At 32.7% G+C, this 20,755-nt stretch overlaps 1 protein-coding gene across 2 annotated transcripts; it reads left to right on the plus strand.

The window, feature by feature from the left end:
• The first annotated feature begins 648 nt into the window (after positions 1–648).
• Positions 649–3,642, plus strand: LOC109815586 (Haloacid dehalogenase-like hydrolase (HAD) superfamily protein). 2 transcript variants are annotated; one of them, XM_020380342.3, is made up of 7 exons: positions 649–958; positions 1,058–1,127; positions 1,218–1,377; positions 1,612–1,693; positions 2,113–2,329; positions 2,547–2,611; positions 3,205–3,642. In XM_020380342.3, the coding sequence occupies exons 1-7, from the start codon at positions 878–880 to the stop codon at positions 3,457–3,459; spliced, it is 930 nt and encodes a 309-aa protein (XP_020235931.1). In that variant the 5' UTR covers positions 649–877; the 3' UTR covers positions 3,460–3,642. The 2 variants fall into 2 exon arrangements, with proteins under 2 accessions (XP_020235931.1, XP_082927272.1); XM_083071146.1 differs by lacking the exon at positions 649–958 and having other exon boundaries at positions 1,221–1,377.
• The last annotated feature ends 17,113 nt before the right edge of the window (positions 3,643–20,755 follow it).

The raw sequence follows: 20,755 nt of genomic DNA on the forward strand, positions 1-20,755 counted from the left end.
TTTTAACATTTCAATAACCTCATGTGTAAAATAAAAAACTCGTAACATTATTAATCCCACATCGATGATTGATGTAACTACGTCCATTTTTTATTTATTTATAATTATTGGTGACAAAAGTTAATCATATTTATATGTCTTCATAACATTATCAATCACTTGAGGCAAAACTCTTCATTTTTCCATGCTAACACCTATCAATAAACAATAATCTCATAACATTATCAATCATTTTTATAATGTAAAGTTTTTATTTTTCTTATAACTTTTGTACCGTAAATATTTCAATGTCATAACACTATCAACCATATATCGATAATTATAACAATCAAGTTTATTCATTTTTCACCATTTATGAAACAAAATTAACTATATTAATCCATACAATTAACTACGTATCTAAGTAAGTGGATGTTGGGAGTAAAATTTTCGGATGGACATTGATTTTTTTTCTTCTTTATGAAATCAAGAAAGAAAAATGAAGAGAAGACTCGGGTGAGGGCGAGGAATGGGAAGAATAAAACGAAAAAAATGCACATAACGTTTAATTTGGGACTTGTAAAATAAATAAAAATCGTAGTATAATGATGATATTATTGAAAGAAATGGGAAAAAAGAAAATAGTAGTATTGTGTTGGTACAGGTTGAGTGCTTTTATGATATCTAAAAGACTAGTGGTTGGAGTTGGGTAGTTTAACATATGACTCTAGATTTGTACCTCAGTGCCTTCTGAATCATAGTAAATTCAGGTCTATCGGTACTAGGAGGTGGAATTTGACTGGACAGTATAAGTGTGGGTTGTCCAAAAAGTGAATTGGGCCAAACTATTTCAATGAATCTGCCCTGAGCAGAGGTTGCGAGCCAAACACACAACAGAATGATACCCAAATGCTCTGCTCCACCTCAGTTTCAGACCTTGACCGGTCTCCGACAACTCGCTGAAACGCGCCGTTTCAAGGTCTCTCTATTTCCTCAATCAATCATAGCTTAGGGTTTCAACATTTCATAATTCATACCCACACAAATAACATAGTGAGATGCTAATATAATGTCACAGGTATGGTTGTTGGACCAGTTCGGAGTCCTTCACGATGGAAAACACCCTTATCCCGCTGCTATTTCAACATGTACCTATTATTATTATTCTACGCTTTCCCTTTTCTTAATTGTTTTTCTCCTCTTACGCTCTCATACTAATCTCGCTTTTCTTCCAATAGTAGAAAATATAGCCAAAACGGGTGCTAAGATGGTCATCATTAGCAACTCCTCGAGACGATCATCAGTCACCATTGAAAAAGTGAAGGGTCTTGGATTTGATGCCTCTCTCTTTCTGGGAGCCATCACTAGTGGAGAATTAACTCACCGCTACTTGCAAAGGTCAGAATAAAAACCAATCAATACTCATTTTTACATGCCTTTGCTTTAATGAGTTTCTGTCTAGACCCTTGTTCCTATTCTTCGCTGCACTTTGCTGCGTTTAATTGCAATGCTTTTTGCTTGTGACAAAATGTTTACATGTACGTTCAATCATCAATTTTCAATTTTGTCATTGTGTATTTTAAACATCTTTTTTTATCTTAGGTTAGGGTAAATTGTTGTGTTTTCAAACAGGAGAGATGATCCTTGGTTTGCAGCATTGGGAAGGTCTTGCATTCATTTCACCTGGAATGGCCGGGGAGCAATATCTCTTGAGGTGGGTACAACATCAATGCTTTCTTTCTAGCTTCACTTCTCGTATTCACCATATTCAATTGCTATTTGCTACTCCCTAAATAATATTGCTTGATGCTTTGAGTAATTAGTTTCTTGGGAAATTAAAGGAGTAAATGTGGAGTATAGTTGCAGTATTAATTAGTATGCTTACAGGGGGTTCTTTTCTTCTTAACTGATTGAAGGAAGTGAGGAATTTGATTTGTGCTAAACATGACATTACGCGGGCTTTTTTCATTTTTATCCAAATCAAAGTCTAATGATTTTTCAATTATCAGTGACATGGAGAAGATATATGTAATGCATATGAAATTATTGAGTTGAATAATGTAAAGATGGTTGCAGAGAATAATATACATCAAGGGCTTTAAAATCTTACAGCATATGAATGACTTCATCTAGGGCTTAGATTTGCAAGTTGTGGAGGATGTTGAAGAAGCTGAATTTGTTTTGGCTCATGGTACTGAAGCCTTGGGAAGTGCTGATGGCAGTGCACGTTCAATGACACTTGAAGACCTAGAGAAAATATTGGAGCGTTGTGCTGTCAAAGGAATTCCTATGGTGGTAGCCAATCCAGATTATGTGACTGTTGAAGCAAGAGATTTGCGTGTGATGCCTGGTGAATTTGCTTTATCTTCTCCTTTAAACAAACCAAATTTAAAAGTTTAATGCCTAAATAGTAATTACAAATTACTTTTTAAATCCAAAGTTACAGCATAAGTTTTCTGTAGATGACATTGCTATTAGTATCATGTTACGTGTTTTTTGATTAGGTTCCTTTTTTTCTTTCAAGTTTCGCCTTATACAAATATTGTGTGTAAATTTATGCTTACTAGGTACACTGGCAGCTAAATATGAAGAGCTAGGGGGTGAAGTAAAATGGATGGGAAAACCTGATGAGGTGACGCAACTGTTTCTATGCGAATAATTATTAATTCCATTTTGGTAGTTGTTTTCTTCTGTATATAATCTATGCTTTTAGTACCTAGACTGCTTAGATTTGACACACTCTATGATACAAGTAAGAATACGTTTACTGCACTTATTAACTTGTCAATTTATTCCCTGACTGACTTTATCATATGATACACAATTCAAGTATCACCTTTCAAAATTACTGAACCGCTTGTTTAATTCCTCAAGTTAACTGTATCTTGTTATCATAAGTGTGCAAATTGTGTATGCGTTCTTAACATGCAAAAGTAAATTCAGTTTTAAATTATCAAGTTAAGCAAGATTAAATGGATTAAATTATCTAAACTGTTTTCCTCATAATTTCAAATTCTACACAATTCTCATCCGCAGCTTGAAAATTTTCAGATCATTGAATTATATATATTTGATACTCGTATATAATTTTTTGGCCAGCAAGTAGAAACATATTTATGTATGTGATAACGATTAACATCTTTGCGGGCATCATATTCTGTTGCATTGGCACATCCATCCCATTCCATGTTCTTGACAGTATTTGTAACAACCGAGATTTGTCAGATAATCTACAAGTCAGCCATGGCCATGGCTGGGACTGATGTTTCTGACTGTATTGCTGTGGGTGATTCACTCCATCATGATATTAAGGGTGCTAATGCTGCTGGAATCGAATCAGTTTTTATCACTGGTGGAATTCACACTACTGAACTTGGACTACAAGGTATTGGAGAAGTTGCAGATCCATCTTCTGTGCAATCACTTGCAACCAAATATGAAGCTTATCCATCTTATGTGTTGCCCACATTCACATGGTAGGACATCATCTCAAGGAATCTGAACTACCACAGTTATAATTGTAATTCTTTTGCTTTTGTATGATTTATTGGTCATTGGTACGAAGTACAAACTATGTGTTGATAATTTGGAAACTAAAACAGATAAGATGGAAAAGACGAAAATATAGTGCATGCATAGTGAAGTTTTACTTTATTCTTGAAAGGTTTGTTCATTATTATTTGTTTTACAGCTTATTGAATAATTGTTTAATTTAGTAATTAGCACTCTTTCTTGACTATAATTTTTTATGTTTAAGGTTTTTGCATACCTCTCGAGAAATACTTGATACTAGTGTGTTAAGTTTCAAAATATTCTCATTTAATATCTTTAACAAGAGCAATTATGGAGTACGAATTACAAACTATGTGTTGATAATTTGGAAACTAAAACAGGTAATATTGAAAAGACGAAAATATAGTGCATGCATAGTGAAGTTTTATTTTATTCTTGAAAGGTTTATTCTTTATTATTTATTTTGCAGCTTATTGAATAGTTGTTTAATTTAGTACTCTCTTGACCATAATTTTTTATGGTTAAGATTTTTTGCACACCTCTTGAGAAATATTAAATACTAGTGTATTAAGTTCAAAATACTCTCATTTAATATCTTTAACAAGAGCAATTATGGAGTACGAATTACAAACTATGTGTTGATAATTTGGAAACTAAAACAGGTAAGATGGAAAAGACGAAAATATAGTGCATGCATAGTGAAGTTTTACTTTATTCTTGAAAGTTTATTCTTTATTATTTATTATGGATCAGGTGAGTTCTAGTTAAGACTAGTTTGTCTGGCATTTTCATGTGCAGCTGTGCTATTATTAACAAACTGCTTTTAATATAAATGATAAAAATTGAATAATTCCTTGGATTATGGGTATTGAATTTTACTCCTCCAAAGTAAGTAATGATAAAATAAAGCCCCTTAGGAATGTGGATATTGGGTTTAATTTATCCTTACAAAACAGATTTGTAAGGTGAAGTAGACACTGATATTATCTAAAAAAATGTGAGTTTTAAATTTAATTCAATACTATAAAATTGACTTATAGGGTGAATATTGTCCTATTGATATATTATATTATGGTCATATTTAGTTGATATGAAATCTTGTTTTAGTTATTGATGAAAAAATCAATAGTTGATATTTTAATTATTTATAATTTGTTATGTAATATTTACTATTGATTTTTTTATTAATGATTATAATTATTTACTTTACCTTCTAAGTGAATTTGTTCACTGCTGGGCATTCATGGGATATTGCTGAAACCTGAAAGCAACTTTTGAAACAATTGATTTTATTTTTGGTAGGGATTGGAAAGATTATAAATTAGGTGACAATGGAAATTGAATTTAAGTTCTTATACTTTTATATTATTTTAAATTCATTTCTTTTAACTATTAGACTAATCCTTAACCATGAGGCTAATCCAGTGGTCAAAATAGTTGATGTTAAAAAAATTATTTAGAAAGTTTTTTTTTCTACATTAAGAAGTTAATTTATGTTTAAGAATGTTTTTTCAAAAGCACATTTAGAAGGAATATTAATTTATATGATAAAAATAAATATAGTTCTATGATTTGTTTGTATCGGGAGTAAAATAGAGAGAAAATAAATAGGAATGATAGAAATAGAAAACAAATAAAAGAGAAAAAAATGTTATTTGGATAGATAGAAAAAAGTTAATTTATGTTTAAGAATGTTTTTTCAAAAGCACATTTAGAAGGAATGTTAATTTATATGATAAAAATAAATATAGTTCTATGATTTGTTTGTATTGGGAGTAAAATAGAGAGAAAATAAATAGGAATGATAGAAATAGAAAACAAATAAAAGAGAAAAAAATGTTATTTGGATAGATAGAAAAAATATAATATTTGGATAGATAGAAACAAGGAACAGAAGACTTTTTATCCACTTATTTTAATGAGAAAATAAGTGATACACCCACAATGTAAAATAATTTTATATTGTGATCTAATTATAAATTATCATTTATAATAAGTTATTGACTTTTAAAGTAAATTAGTTAAATCTTATACCAATAATGAATAGTATAAAATTACTTTTTATTATCGGTATATGACCATTAAATTTAATTTAAATTAGTGGAAAAAGAGTGTAACAAATAAATAAATTATATAAAAATATTTTTATAATTATTTAAAAATGTAATTTTAATATGATATCTTTAATTTATTATAGAATTATATTATAAAAAACTCAAAAGATTCTTCAAGAATTAAATATATTTGAATCTACTTGATATGATTATTTTTCACCCTGGATGATATCATGATGTAGAGTGGGTGGTGATTTTTTCCCACTCCAAGAACATTGGACTTTATGTTTCAGAATTCAGAGACTCCTCCAATTGGCTGTAGTCACCTTATTTGGAAGGACTTTATTGGTGTCTTAGTTTGTGGCGAGGTTCTCCTTTTAGGGGAAAATACGATAAATAATAATTTTATAAATCATCTCTAAATTAGTACTAAGAATCTTTAGAAAGTCATATTTTTGGAGTTTAAAATTGAGATGGTGCATGAAATAAACTATCTATTAATTTATGTGATTTTGTGCGAATAATGTGTATATCTCTGGTATGAGAGACATTTTTTTTTTGTGAATATTATTTAGCGGAAAAGTTTTTTATTTAAATATTTAATGTAATTGTATATTCTAATTCAAGATTATTAATAAGAATAATCATATATTAACTTATGTATAGACTCAATAAGAATATTTTTTGGAGTTTTTTTTTATTTATTATTTTTTAATGTAAAATCTTATATGTTATTGTCGGAATATGATTCTAGATTTATTTTTATATAATAAATTAAAACAGCAAAAAAAAATTTATTTTTATTTTTTAATATACTTACTTTCAACATTAGTAATATTCTTATGTTTTAAGTCTTTTGGAGTTCGATATTTGAATTCATTCTCTATTTTACTAATTATAAATATTGTCTTCATATTTATTTTGTCTATTGTAGTCTTTGAACAGTGGAGAAGTTCGTTACAACTTTTTGATTATTAGCATTTAATGCTCTTCTTTTCTAGTCAATGTAATAAAAATAAAATTTTAGAGAAAACATATTTTGTAATTATTGTTATTAAATAAATAATAAAATATTTAGATAAATATAGAATTTTCTAACTTTTATCCTTTTTTAAGTTTATTAAATAATAAAACACTATATATTTCTTTTATAGATAAGACTAGAGATCATTTATTTTATTATCGTTGTAATAGTCTTTTTTTTTTGGTGTTGTGTCGTAATAGTCTTTTATTAGTTCTTTCATTAAAAATTAATAAAATATATTTATTATGAAATGACTCTTCTTATTATTATTCTATAACAACTCATTATTGTCAAATAATTAATTAGATTAATAGAATAATTCAATTAAACATATAAACATAAATTATATGAATCACATAATATTTTTTTTCAATATTCTCCCACTTGACTCATTCTCTTTAGAGATTATCATTATTATTAACAACTAAATATGATCATTTAACTTAAAATTAAATTTTTTTTAAAATTATATAGAAATTATCATATATGTATTATGACGATTTTGTTTCAACATAAACACATTTTTCTATGTATTACAATGCATAATATTTTTTAATAACTAAAATGAAATCATACTATATTAATAAAATATATTTATTAGGATTTATTATTATTCTATAATAAATTTTTATTATCAAATAATTAATTAAATTAAATATAAATCATATGAGTATATCATCGAGACATCTGTGTGCTTAACATGCCTTAATAAGAGGAAGTCAGCTTTACAAGTTGTTGGCTGAGTAAGTTGACTTCTTTTGGCAGAGACACTGTATTTGCAAACAAGTGGCAAGGTTCTCTTGTGGAGGACAAAAACCTTAACTAATTATTTATTCATATTTCAATGTAACTTTCCCTCAAGTGCTTTAAGTCTCCTCCATAAAGACATACTTTCTCTTCAATTGTTGAACCTAGGATCATATTATTTTCGTTATATTACAAGGGAATAATTATTTAGAGCAAGTATCAGTTCATTTTATAATCAATAGTATCATTTAATAAGGTTTGTATAGCTTTGTCTATCACAAACAATACTTATAGACCGAATGTAAATATATTACATTCATCTAAGATAAATATGTCTTTAAAGATTGTGCTTCAAAAACATTGTTTTGTTATAATTAAAACTTAAAATAGTAGAGGTCCTAATTCATTTTTTAACTAACAAAGGTTAGTACATACACATTATGAAATATTTAATACTACTTATAGATAGTATATTTAGTTTATATTTAATAATATAATAATAATAATTTTATTGTTAGATGTGATTATTAAATAAGGGTACATGTGAAAGAAAAAAGACACTAAGACAACTTAAATTTGTAAAGCATCAATAATTTTAAAGAAAGAAAGAAAAGCTAAAACATCTAAAATTTTAGGCCGAAGCCGGTAGTATAAATGAATGTTATGTGTCTTTCACTTATATTTAAAATTTTTATATTACTCTTTTTATTTCATAATAAATGTTATAAGAAAAAAAAATTAATCTCATAGTAAGTGTAATATTTTATAAAAATAGGTTTCAGTAAAAGAATTAAGAATAAGATTAATTTGTAAAATTATTTTTTATCTATTTATTAATTTTTTTAATCCATGTCAATAGTTATTATAAGACAATAATTACATGTTTTCATCGCTCTCTTTTCACTTCTTAGTATATGTATTTCAACATTATCCTCTAACTAGTCAAGAAATATTTGTCTTGATCTTTTCAAACTACAATATTTTTATCATTATTTATATACTTAATTTTCTTAATTATTGATTCATTTGAATTTAAAAATAATTACAACACAATTTAACTTATTTATTACAAAATTTAATAAATAATTTATATATAAATAATTATTGTAAATATTACTTATGATACAATTTATAAATATATAAATATTTTTATTATAAATTTTAGTTATATAAAAATATTTATCCTATTCAATGTATAAAGTAAATACTAATTAAAGGTAAAAATATGAAGAAAAAAAATTAATTACTGCTATCGGATAAACAACCGAAGTGATGAATAAATATTTTTATATAAAAAATATATATGCGAAGTCATACTATTTTTACTATCGAATTATGAAATACTTCTTTTTTATACCCAACTTCAAAATTATTATTTTATTTATTAGGAATATACATGAAGTTATCCAACTCTGAACATTTTTTTCCTTCCTTTTTTAAATAATAAGAAGGTGCAAACTATTAGATGATTATTTAGTTATGTATAATGTAATGCAGTAAGTTATTCTTTAGAGTTTAGTTAATGCTAGAAAGAAGAGTATATAAGACTTTTTCTGAGAACGAAACCTCATAAACTCATTTTTAAAAGAATTCTAGAGAAAAGTTTTAGAGAGAAGGACTTTGGGTCCGTGATCTCTTTTCTCTTTCAAATTTCTCTGTTTGATTCTTCTTCTTCTCTAGATTACTAATTTCTTCTGTCTCTTCTTTGAATTCAGGCTAGAAAGCATGATTTTAGTGGATTGAATTATATGGGTCAACCGTTCAAAACTTCTTCTCCTTCTTCCTCTTCTTAGCATTTCTAAGCCAATTTTCAGGTAAGGGAAGCTAAGATTTAGGGTTTTGGGTTGAAAATGTGGGGCTATTGAATGAATTGAAGGTTAATGTTGGTAGATTTGTGAAATCTACAAAATGTGGAGAGGATTCAAAGGGGTTTTGTGTGGAAATAGCGGTCTTTGTTGTTCTTGAGGCAAAGCTAAAATTTGATGATCTTCTTGAAATATTGTGGATGCATGTCGATCTTCTTTGATTTTCTGAGTTATATGATGTTAATGCTTGAAGTATTTTGGGTTGCATGTCTTGATCATTGCATGGATTGAGAGGATTGTGAGATTTGAGTTGTTCATCTACTGGTATGAATTTTTTGGATTTGGGACGCTAAGCGTGAGTTTTCACACTTAGCGTGACAATTTTGAATGCTGCTGGAACTCTGAGGCTAAGCGTGAGATTCTAGGCTTAGCGTGAGAGTGAGATGTGCCTTTAGAAGACTGACATCGAGCGTGGGATTCTATGCTTAGCGTGAGAGCTGAGTTGTGCCTCTAGAAGACTGAGGCTTAGCGTGAGTTTCTACGCTGAGCGTGGGGACTTAGTTTAATAAAATTCTATTCTAATTAAGATGGTTGCTTACATGATGGATGAGTTGTATGTTGGAAGCTTGTGGTTTGAGTTGTATTATGGTTAAATGTTGTTGAATAAGTTGTAGAGATGTGGTATGATGAGGAACAATATGTGTTGAACATGTTATGTGTTATTAAAGTTGTTATATGTTGTATAATTGGTTCATATATGTATGATATATGATGAAAATTGGTGTTTGATTCATATGTATGCTTGGTAATGATATATATGAATGTTTAAACATGATTTGGTATGTACTTTCATATGAGGATGATATTGATCATAATGGTGGATTGACCATGTATGATGTATGATGCATTGTTGCATGTGATGCCTTATGGCATGTGTCTAGCCTAGAACTTGGGGAGAAGGAAAATGTTTTTGAACTATAAGAGCTCACATAGAGTCTCTTGAGAGTGGTGCTTGGATAGGCTATTGATTTGGATGAGAGTGGTGCTTGGATAGGCCACTGGTTTTGGGTGAGAGTGGTGCTTGGATATGCCACTAGTTTTGGGTGAGAGTGGTGTTTGGATAAGCCACTGGTTTGGGTGAGTCTACTATGAGTCCTTAGCTAGTGTTGGAGCGGGGTATGAGATCGAGCGTTATTTCCTTAATCAAGTACTGGGGAAGGTGAGTGGTTCCTTGTAGATAGTTTGTGGGCAAACTCCACAAATGACTTGGTAATGCATGCCAAGGTCGTGGTAAGCTTGTACCCAGTTGTGTTATACGTGATGGTGGAACCAGACTTTCAAGAGTGTAAGTGACATCATTTGAGTTAACCCAAGTGGGGATTAATATCCCGATTTGTTGTGACTGAGCTGGTGCACTGGGTGTGAAAATGGTTGGAGTGGTTTCGGTAAGATGAGGTGCCACTTATATTGTTTTGTTGTTAGAGAGATCTCCTAGGTGAATGCGTGATGACGCATTAGATGATAGATATAAATTGATATCTTTCATGTGTTGCTTAATTGCATGATTGTTATTATGATGAAGTACATGGTGTTTGACTTCATGATTTGGTGACTTGATAATTGAGTAACATAGATGTTTATTCTTATGCTTGTATGGTTGTTTGTTGAATTCTAGCTTACCCTTTTGTTTTCATGTGGATGGATTGCAATGATCATATTTTGTATGGGAGCAGGTTAGGGCTAGCTTGGAATTGTGGTGATCGATGCGGAAGTGTGGGATTTTTTGGTCCTGATGTCATATTAACATAGGATGTATTAGTTATAGGCCTTAACCGGCACCAGGTACCATGTTTTTGGATGACTATATATATTTATATACATATTTTCTAGGTGATTTGTATCTGTATAAATAAAGGTTTTATTTATTTTACTTGTGTATCCATATATACATTATTATTCAGTTAATGGTTATCTTGGTCGACTAGTATAGTTGCATGATTCATAGAGTGTAAAGGCCATGGCGAGTCATTACATCTAGACGGGAGAAAGAAAAAATAGTGAATGAAAAAAAAATCATTAATATTTTCAAAAGCCATAATTTTCTTCTTTTTTTAATTATTTTTTAATTTTTTAAAAGAGACACCCTAGAGGGCAAACAATATCATTGTAAAGGAGCCAAAGGGGGTAAGCAAAAACTTGTTTTTCTTTTTTTTTTTCTCTTCGATTGTGATTTTGTATTTTTTTTTCTACATTATCCCTATCTTCATGGAAGAGACAAACTTAAGGGTGTTTCTCGATAAGAGTTGACTTTGTTAATTTGGTTCAAAAGTGATTATGTTATCAAACATCATAAATGATATAAACTAAGAGTATATGTTTTTACAGATGTAGTGTTTCGTTTGAGACTTAATGTCAACATAACTAAACATCTTAATCAAATCTTCTTATATACATTCATCATAAAGAAAAAATTTTCTCTTAAAAAGGTCTATATTTATTATTATTAAAACTTGAAATCCTGGGTGTAACGACCCGCCATGACCGTCACATTATAGAACAACACCACACACCACTAGCATATATATATATATATATATATATATATATATATATATATATATATATATACACACACACACATACATAAGAAAATATATACATATATCCAACACGGAGGCTTAACAAGCCAAAAATGTACATTACTAACAAAATGCTACTCCAAGGTAGCCTACACAAAAAATCAGCTCCAAGCACCACTTGTGGCACTACTGCTACTCTCCAGCCTATCCTTACTCTGCTCTCATACCATGTATGATCATCGCAGTCCACACCACATGGAAACAAAAGGGTAAGCTAGTGAAAAGAATCAAAATATACATATGTATAAACAACTTACAACACAACAACACTATCATCATCCTAAATAGTTCAACATACAACACATAACAACACACAACTCAACCACAGCTTCACAACTCAATAACATATATTCAGCTTATATCAACACAGAATCAACTCATCAACAACTTATGCATCGTCACGCATTTCAACTTGGAGATCTCCTACAACATGGGTGAGTAGTTTAAGTGGTTAGGTCCTACCGAACCGAAAACATAGAAACTTTTTGGGCTTGCTAGGTAAACAGCAAATTTGGATAACAATCCACAACATGATAACGGTTTCTCAGACTTTGCCACTTAAACAAGGAAGTATAGTACTATGTCAAGACAAGACAGCTGCGTTTAGGCCTACCACTACATTAGCTAGATTAACTAAGTCACCTATGGGATTAGCTTATTGACTATCCTCTAAATACTACAACCTTCCGATACTCGGTTAGGAACTAAGTTCCCGATTTCGTACTTTACTCAAATTGACCGCTTGTAATCAGTATAGTTCGACTTGGCCCCTATACCGTGGTCGCTTCATACACGTGTGCCTCAACCTTGCGCACACACGGGACTAACTAAGTCCTAGAGGAGAACAACACATCATCCACTCCAAGGGATAACTTCTCGAGGAGGGTTTTCAACAAATTGGGTTCTCAGAGGACCACAACACTCTCAATCCACACAGTGGGATGAGTAACTTCGAAAACATCTCTCCTAGTCCTAGTGATCAACAACTTATCATCACAGCACAATCAACACAATTCAGCTCAACAACTGGAATTAGCAACACAACAGCTCAGTTCGGCTCAACAACTCAGATAACACACAACTTTTCAACTCACCATACTACAATATAGTTATACAACTCCACAACACAATTTATCATCATATTTTCAACTCATCATGCTACAAAAATCATCATTATTCAACATTTTATCAAACATACCCACGCCCAACGCAAGTCAATTTGCGCCCGGCCTGAACCCAACCCGAGAGATCTAAAGCTCTCTCACGCCCGACGTAGTATTGTCACGCCCGGCGTACTTGTAGGCAGAGACTCCCAAGAGTCTCCATGCCTGGCGCACCCATCTTGCGCTTGGCACCAAAATCAAGCAGAGACCACTGAGGGTCTCTACGCCCGACGCACCCCCCCTACGCCCGACACCATATCAGTATCTTGATTTACAAGGCCATCAACTGATATCACGCCCGACATGGTTTCCCTCACGCCTGGCGTGGTCCATCCAGAGACTTCCCACTTCAAATCGTGCTCGACACGACTAGCCTCGCACCTGGCGTGATTTGACAATGGTGGCCCCTGATGAATGCATGCCCGGCGCCAAGAACTACGCCCGACACAAATTCAAACAGCAACCTCAAAAAAACTTTGAAAATTCCTTCAAAACCTGAAAATCAACAACTTCAACCACATGCAATCCATGAAATGAAATACATAAACTTCATACAACTCAAAAATAACCTCAGATTCAACATGCAACCACTCAGTGCATCAAAATCACCAAAAAATCCCAATTTTCCCCGAAACCCTAAAAACAAGAAGTTCTTCAATTCAACCATTGAATTCTCAACATTCATGCACCAATTGAGTTCCTAAACTCACATGCAACCAATCAATCTACATTCTAGCTTCCCTTACCTGAAGATTGGCTCAAAATGGCCAAGAATAGTAAGAAGAAGAAGATTTTTCCCTCCGAGCTCAACCCACAAACTTCAATCCTCCACAACAAGCTTCCTAGCTTGAATTTCAAGAAAAGATAGAATAAATTAGTGATCTAGAGAAAGAGAAGAATCAATAAGAGAAATCTGGGAGAGAAATGAGCTCACGGACCAGAGTCATTCTCTCTAAAATCTTTCTCTAGGTTTCTTTGAGAATGAGCTTATGAGGCTCCGTTCTTAGAGAAAGCCTTAAATAATCTTCCCTCTAGCATCCACTAACCTTGAACCAACTTACTACGTTACACTGGTGATAGACTATGGCCAAGGCCAAGGAATCCAAGTGGTGATATCTTAAAAGAACCAAGAGGAATGGGATGATCTTAAAGACCTTTTCATTTGTTTGTACATATAGTAGTCTCTTGTATAGGTTATTTTTGCCTTTGTATTTGTGAGGCACTTTACTAAGCTTTTTCTAGTGTTTGTATATTGATTTTGAGGTAGGTTACTTGGAGAGTTTAACTCCATTTAACCTCCCTAGTTGACACACTCATTCTTTATTTTTTCAGTAGGGAAAAGGGGGTGACATTTAGCAAAGCTTGGGGTGTGACAAGTAATTGGGCCAGAACTGGGCCTAGGCAAAATTTTACATATTGGACTCATTTTACTCCTAATTTTTCATAGATTTGATTTAGCTAGGTCTCATCATCATATGATGAACCTAGCTAAACCAAATCAAACATTTTTGAATTAATTCAAGGAGCAAATATGAACCAAGGCCGCCTAGCTCTCCTACTTGTTCTTTGGCCGAAATTCACTTGTTACTCTTCAAGGTTTGAAGCTTGCCTTGCAAGCTTCTAAACCTTGGAAGGTTAAGGCAACCTTACCATGGTTCTTAAGTGAACCATGGTCAAGGATGGCTTCTCCTACAAGCTTCCTAAACCGTGGGGGTTAAAGCTTACCCTACCATGGTTCCTAGTGAACCATGGTTTAGGATAGCTTCTCCTACAAGCTACCTTTCCCTATAAATTCCTAAACACTACATTTGTAATCACTTTTGAACATAAATGAGATTAAATCTTCAGATTTCTCTCAACTCAAGAGTCCCTAAACCGTAGAGAACTTCCACTCTAGGTTTCCCTCAAAGTTTATTCAAACTTTGTCGTGGTTCCTCAAGCTTCTACAACAAGCTAAGGAGAACCGAATCATCTTCAAAGACTTCTACTCCATTGGAGCTTTCTTCAAGGAGTTTCGGATCTCTTTCAAGGTCAACTCAAGAGCATTTTCGGTCCTAAGCATGGAGAGCTTGAAGGAACTTCAATCTCCTCCAAGTAGCTCCATCATTTTTGGTATCAGAGCCTAGTGCTCTTGAGGTTTTGTTTCCAAACTTTTCTACTTGAATCCGTGTTGTATCTTCCTTCTATTACATGTCTTCTTATGTTTGCTGAATGGATCTAGATTTTATTCACACTTTGATGGATCCAAAATGTCACATAATAATTGTTTGATTCATATTTGCTTGTCTCCTAATTCTTGAATCAAACCGATTTTGTTGTGCTTTAGGTTCCTATACTTGTGCTTTTAATTTTGCTTGAGTCTCTTCATTCTATAACATGTGTCCGTGATTGGACAACATTCATATTGTTTAGATTTTGCTTTTGAATCATATGTTTTGTCTAGAGTCATGTGTAGTCCTTTGAATGTCATTGATTCCTAGACTAGCTTGTTTTGACCTAGTTTTTGTGTTGTGTTGATTGAGTCCGAAATTTGTTGTGTATTTTCTTATTAAATCTGAACCTTCCTATATGTGCTTTTGCTTTACATGTTTGAGTTCTTAATTTGCTATTAGTTCTAGCAAATTTCCTAGAGTTAGGTTTCTATTATGTCTTGTTAAAAGTTTTTGTCAAAAAAAATTGTTAAACACTTCTCCTATTAGGTTTCCTTGTGTCTTGTGTTGTGGCTGAAACTTTGTGCAATTTTTTTAGCCTTAAAACAGAGCCAAAACAGAGGTGTGAGTGTCTTATATGCATGAGAAAAACAAAGGAAATAGTGTTTAAAAATTTGACCTAAAATACTACAAAATTGTGAAGCACTAGAAAAGAAACATGCATGTGAACACCTTTGTTTTGTGTAGAAATTTTGCTGCAGTTTTTCTACATTAAATCCGAGACTTATAAGTTTTTAAAAGGCATTGAAACTCCTGAATATCAAAATAAAAATAAGAGAAAAATATTTTGCAAAAGAAAAAGAAAGAAAATAGCAAAAGAAAAGCCAAAGGAGTGAAAATTTGAGAAAATATTGCTCTCGGTTTTGATCTATTTTGTGTGACATTTTTTGTGTTGGTCCAGCCACATATTGTGTCTTGTTTTTGTTCATAATCTTAGCTTTTGATTTGTTAATCCATTCTAGTACCATTCCTAGGTTATTCTTTTGTGTGCTAGCTTTCTAAAATTTGCCTTAATTTTTGCTTGTCAAATTTTGTGGAACTCTTTCTAGTCTTGTCTCATTTCTCTTCTACCAATTGGTGTAGCTTTCCTAAATTGTTCATTTTCAGTTTTAGCACTAATATTCAGTCTTGAAGGTGGTTGAGTGCTTCTTGAAAGGTGTAGGAGGCCAAGGCAAAGGACATCCACTTGAAGGCTTTGGTGGTTGCTTAGGGAGTTTGTTCTCTCTTGGTGGCTAGGCTCTTGGAAACACCTAGAAGTGACTAACATCAAAGTTGCTTCTAAAGAGAGGAGTGAAACACCTTGTGAGGCTGCAGTTGGTGGCTGATTTGGAGCAACAAGAAACTAAACCAATTGTGAAAAATTTTTGTGAAAATCTAGAACTAAATTTAGTGACGGAAATTTTGGTTTCTAAAACCTAGTTTTTCATTACAAAATCCGTCTCTAAATTTGTTCTAAATTAGTGGCTAATTTGTTTTCCTTGAAATTAGGAGCAGCCACTAAATTCATTTGAGAGTGAATTTACATTTCATTTGGAGTGTAAATTTACATTTCATTTGAAGCAAATTTGAATTTCATTTACCTTGTAATTTTTTGTTTTCTAAATTTTTGTACAAGGCCTTTATTAAGGAGTGTCTTGGAGTGCCTTTGGTGTATCTCCATCTCTCCTTAAGAACTTTTATAGTAATCACGTGTAGTACTTGTGAGAGTGGTCCTTGAAGGTCTTTGGTGCCTTTCAAGCTCTCACTTAGGTTTAATTGCTTTCAACGTCTAGTTTAAGTTTTCAAGCAATTTATGTTTTAAGCAATTTATGTTTTCATGCTCTTTAAGTTTTCAAGCAATTTATGTTTTCATGCTCTTTATGTTTTCAAGCATCTTATAAATTGTACACATAGGCACTTGCTTGTTATTTTTCCTTTAAGAAAAGTTCTTTGTGAAAATTGTTTTGTGCAAGACAAAAGTACAAGGGGGTTTAGAGATTTTTACTTGAAGAGGCTTGGTTATTAAGTGGCTCTTTAGTAGCTCACCTCCCTCCAAAGTTCAATTTGTACTCTTAGACCTCCAAGTGCCAAGTCTAAAGCACTTGAAAACTTTATTTTCATAAAAACTATTTTTGTGTGAAAATTATCTCTTGAATTAAAATGTCTCAAAATTCCCATAGTGAAAGTGATGGCTCTCCAAAAAGTCTTTCTTACATCACTAAAGAGCTCAAATCACTTAAACTATGGAAAAAGCAAGAGTCCATTCAAAGAGAGAAGGAAAGAATTGAAAGAGAAGGACAACTTGCTTATCTTGAGGAAGAGTTGAGAATTTTAAGGCAAGAGGAAGAAAAATTGAAAGAAGATATGAAGAAACATAGGAAAAAGAGTAGGAGCTCACAATCCCACTATACATCCCCTAGTGAAAGCATGAATCAAGGGGATCACTACCAACCTCCACCTAGAAGAACTACAAGACCTAGGAAAGTCAAAGTTGACCTCCCACAATTTTTTGGAAAAGATGATGTGGAGATATATTTAGATTGGGAGATGAAAGTTGAGCAACTCTTTGCTTGCCACAGGGTAAGTGAAGAGAGAAAAGTCCCTCTGGCTACCCTTAGCTTCCAAGGGCATGCCATGTATTGGTGGACAGCTCTAGAGAGAGAGAGACGCCTCCACAATGATCCTCCAATTCAATATTGGAATGATCTTAAGAGTGTAATGAGAAGGAGGCACATTCCCACCTACTATGGGAGGGAGCTTATGAACAAGCTCCAAAGGCTCCAACAAAGGGACATGTCTGTAGAACAGTACAGGCAACAAATGGAGCTTTTAATGATGAGGGCATGTATTAGGGAAGAGGAAGCCACAACTGTAGCTAGATTCCTAAGTGGTCTTGATTTAGAGATTAGAGACCAAGTGGAGCTACTACCCTACAGGGACTTAAATGATTTAGTCCAACTTTGTGTAAGGGTAGAACAACAAATGTTGAGAAAATCTCCTTTTAAAAGAGAGGGCTCCCACTCTAGATCTCTTAAGAAAGACTACATGGAGGAGGAAAAATCTTTTGAAAAGAAAAATATTTTAGAACCCTCCAAGGAATTAGCTAAGAATAAGGATAAGAACAAAGAGAAGGGTAAAGGTACCCACACTCCACACACTAGCACAAAGACTAGTGATATTAAATGTTTCAAGTGTCTAGGGAGAGGCCACATTACTTCTCAATGCCCTACAAAGAAAGTCATGATCTTAAGGGGGCATGACACTTATAGTAGTCAAGAAGAAACTACTACCTCCTCTTCTAGTGAGAGTGAGGTTGAAACAAAGTTTCAAAGGACCAAAGTGGAGCCAATTTATCCTTATGAAGGAGAGCTCCTAATGCTTAGGAGAATCCTTCATAATCAACCTAGTGGTACCCTATCACAAAGAGAGAACATCTTTCATACAAGATGTAATATTTTAAATAATGCTTGTTCTCTCATTGTTGATAGTGGTTCATGGTGCAATTGTTGTAGCACTAGGTTGGTTAAAAAGATGAGTTTAATTACTATGCCACATCCTCAACCTTATCATTTGCAATGGCTTAATAAGGATGGTGACATAGTAGTTGACCAACAAGTGAAGGTCAAGTTTTCCATTGGGAAGTATGAAGACCAAGTTTTATGTGATATAGTACCAATGGAAGCTTGTCATATTTTGTTAGGAAGACCATGGCAATTTGAAAAGAAAATTATACATAATGGTCTTACTAATGAAATTTCCTTCACTCACAAGGAAAAGAAATTTGTACTTTATCCTCTCTCACCTCAACAAGTGGCTGAGGATCAAGCACAAATGAAAAACAAAAGAAAAAGAGAAAAGGTAGGGAAGAGTAAAGAGGAAGAAATATCCTCTAAGGGAATTATGTCTAAAGAGAATTGCTTTATCACTAAAGAACCTATAAAAACTATTCTCTTTACTCATAAAGACCTTAACTCTTACCCTCACGCTGCCACTAGTCTTGAAGAAGAGATTCACAAATCCATTAATTTTAAAGAAAAAGAATCTCAACTTCAAGATTTTGTGAAGGAGAAGTGGACTTCATTTAGTTCTACTTCTCATGCTACTTCCTTGGTGGTGCCCGAGGTAGATAGTCTTCCTTTTTGTAGGACTTGTCCTACCTTAGTTGTGTCAATAATGCACCCAATTTATGGAATATATTATTTGTTGGATATAACATATGAACCTTCAAGGTTCCTTATGACAAATTCTTTTCATAACTATCCAACAAATAATATAATCCAAAATTGTTTAGGAAATTTCTTAGTAGTATTTTCCTTATTTTCTAGGAAGTGCCTAGGTTTCCACATAGGGTACTTTAGGCAAGATATTTTAATTTTTAGGATTAAATCTTTAGTGTGCTATAATTATAGTTTTAGCACATTTTTAGAATTTAGATATATACCTAGTCTATGTTTAGGAGAGGATCCTAGTCATTATATTAGTAGGTCTAGTATCATAGATTTCTTTAGGTTCCGTGAAAGGATTCCTACTAGGATATACTTTTCACATTTATTTGTTGAGAATATCACCTCTAATGAATCTTATTATATATTTGTAGGTGTGGCCAATAATCATGAAGACCCTCGAGATTTGAGGTCAAATCCTTTTCAAGAGGGAGGGGATGATAGACTATGGCCAAGGCCAAGGAATCCAAGAGGTGATATCTTAAAAGAACCAAGAGGAATGAGATGATCTTAAAGACCTTTTCATTTGTTTGTACATATAGTAGTCTCTTGTATAGGTTATTTTTGCCTTTGTATTTGTGAGGCACTTTACTAAGCTTTTTCTAGTGTTTGTATATTGATTTTGAGGTAGGTTACTTGGAGAGTTTAACTCCATTTAACCTCCCTAGTTGACACACTCATTCTTTATTTTTTCAGTAGGGAAAAGGGGGTGACATTTAGCAAAGCTTGGGGTGTGACAAGTAATTGGGCCAGAACTGGGCCTAGGCAAAATTTTACATATTGGACTCATTTTACTCCTAATTTTTCATAGATTTGATTTAGCTAGGTCTCATCATCATATGATGAACCTAACTAAACCAAATCAAACATTTTTGAATTAATTCAAGGAGCAAATATGAACCAAGGCCGCCTAGCTCTCCTACTTGTTCTTTGGCCGAAATTCACTTGTTACTCTTCAAGGTTTGAAGCTTGCCTTGCAAGCTTCTAAACCTTGGAAGGTTAAGGCAACCTTACCATGGTTCTTAAGTGAACCATGGTCAAGGATGGCTTCTCCTACAAGCTTCCTAAACCGTGGGGGTTAAAGCTTACCCTACCATGGTTCCTAGTGAACCATGGTTTAGGATAGCTTCTCCTACAAGCTACCTTTCCCTATAAATTCCTAAACACTACATTTGTAATCACTTTTGAACATAAATGAGATTAAATCTTCAGATTTCTCTCAACTCAAGAGTCCCTAAACCGTAGAGAACTTCCACTCTAGGTTTCCCTCAAAGTTTATTCAAACTTTGTCGTGGTTCCTCAAGCTTCTACAACAAGCTAAGGAGAACCGAATCATCTTCAAAGACTTCTACTCCATTGGAGCTTTCTTCAAGGAGTTTCGGATCTCTTTCAAGGTCAACTCAAGAGCATTTTCGGTCC

The sequence above is a fragment of the Cajanus cajan genome, chromosome 3 (genome assembly GCF_000230855.2).
Source record: "Cajanus cajan strain Asha chromosome 3, NIPB_CcT2T_4, whole genome shotgun sequence".
Taxonomy (NCBI): Eukaryota; Viridiplantae; Streptophyta; class Magnoliopsida; order Fabales; family Fabaceae; genus Cajanus; species Cajanus cajan.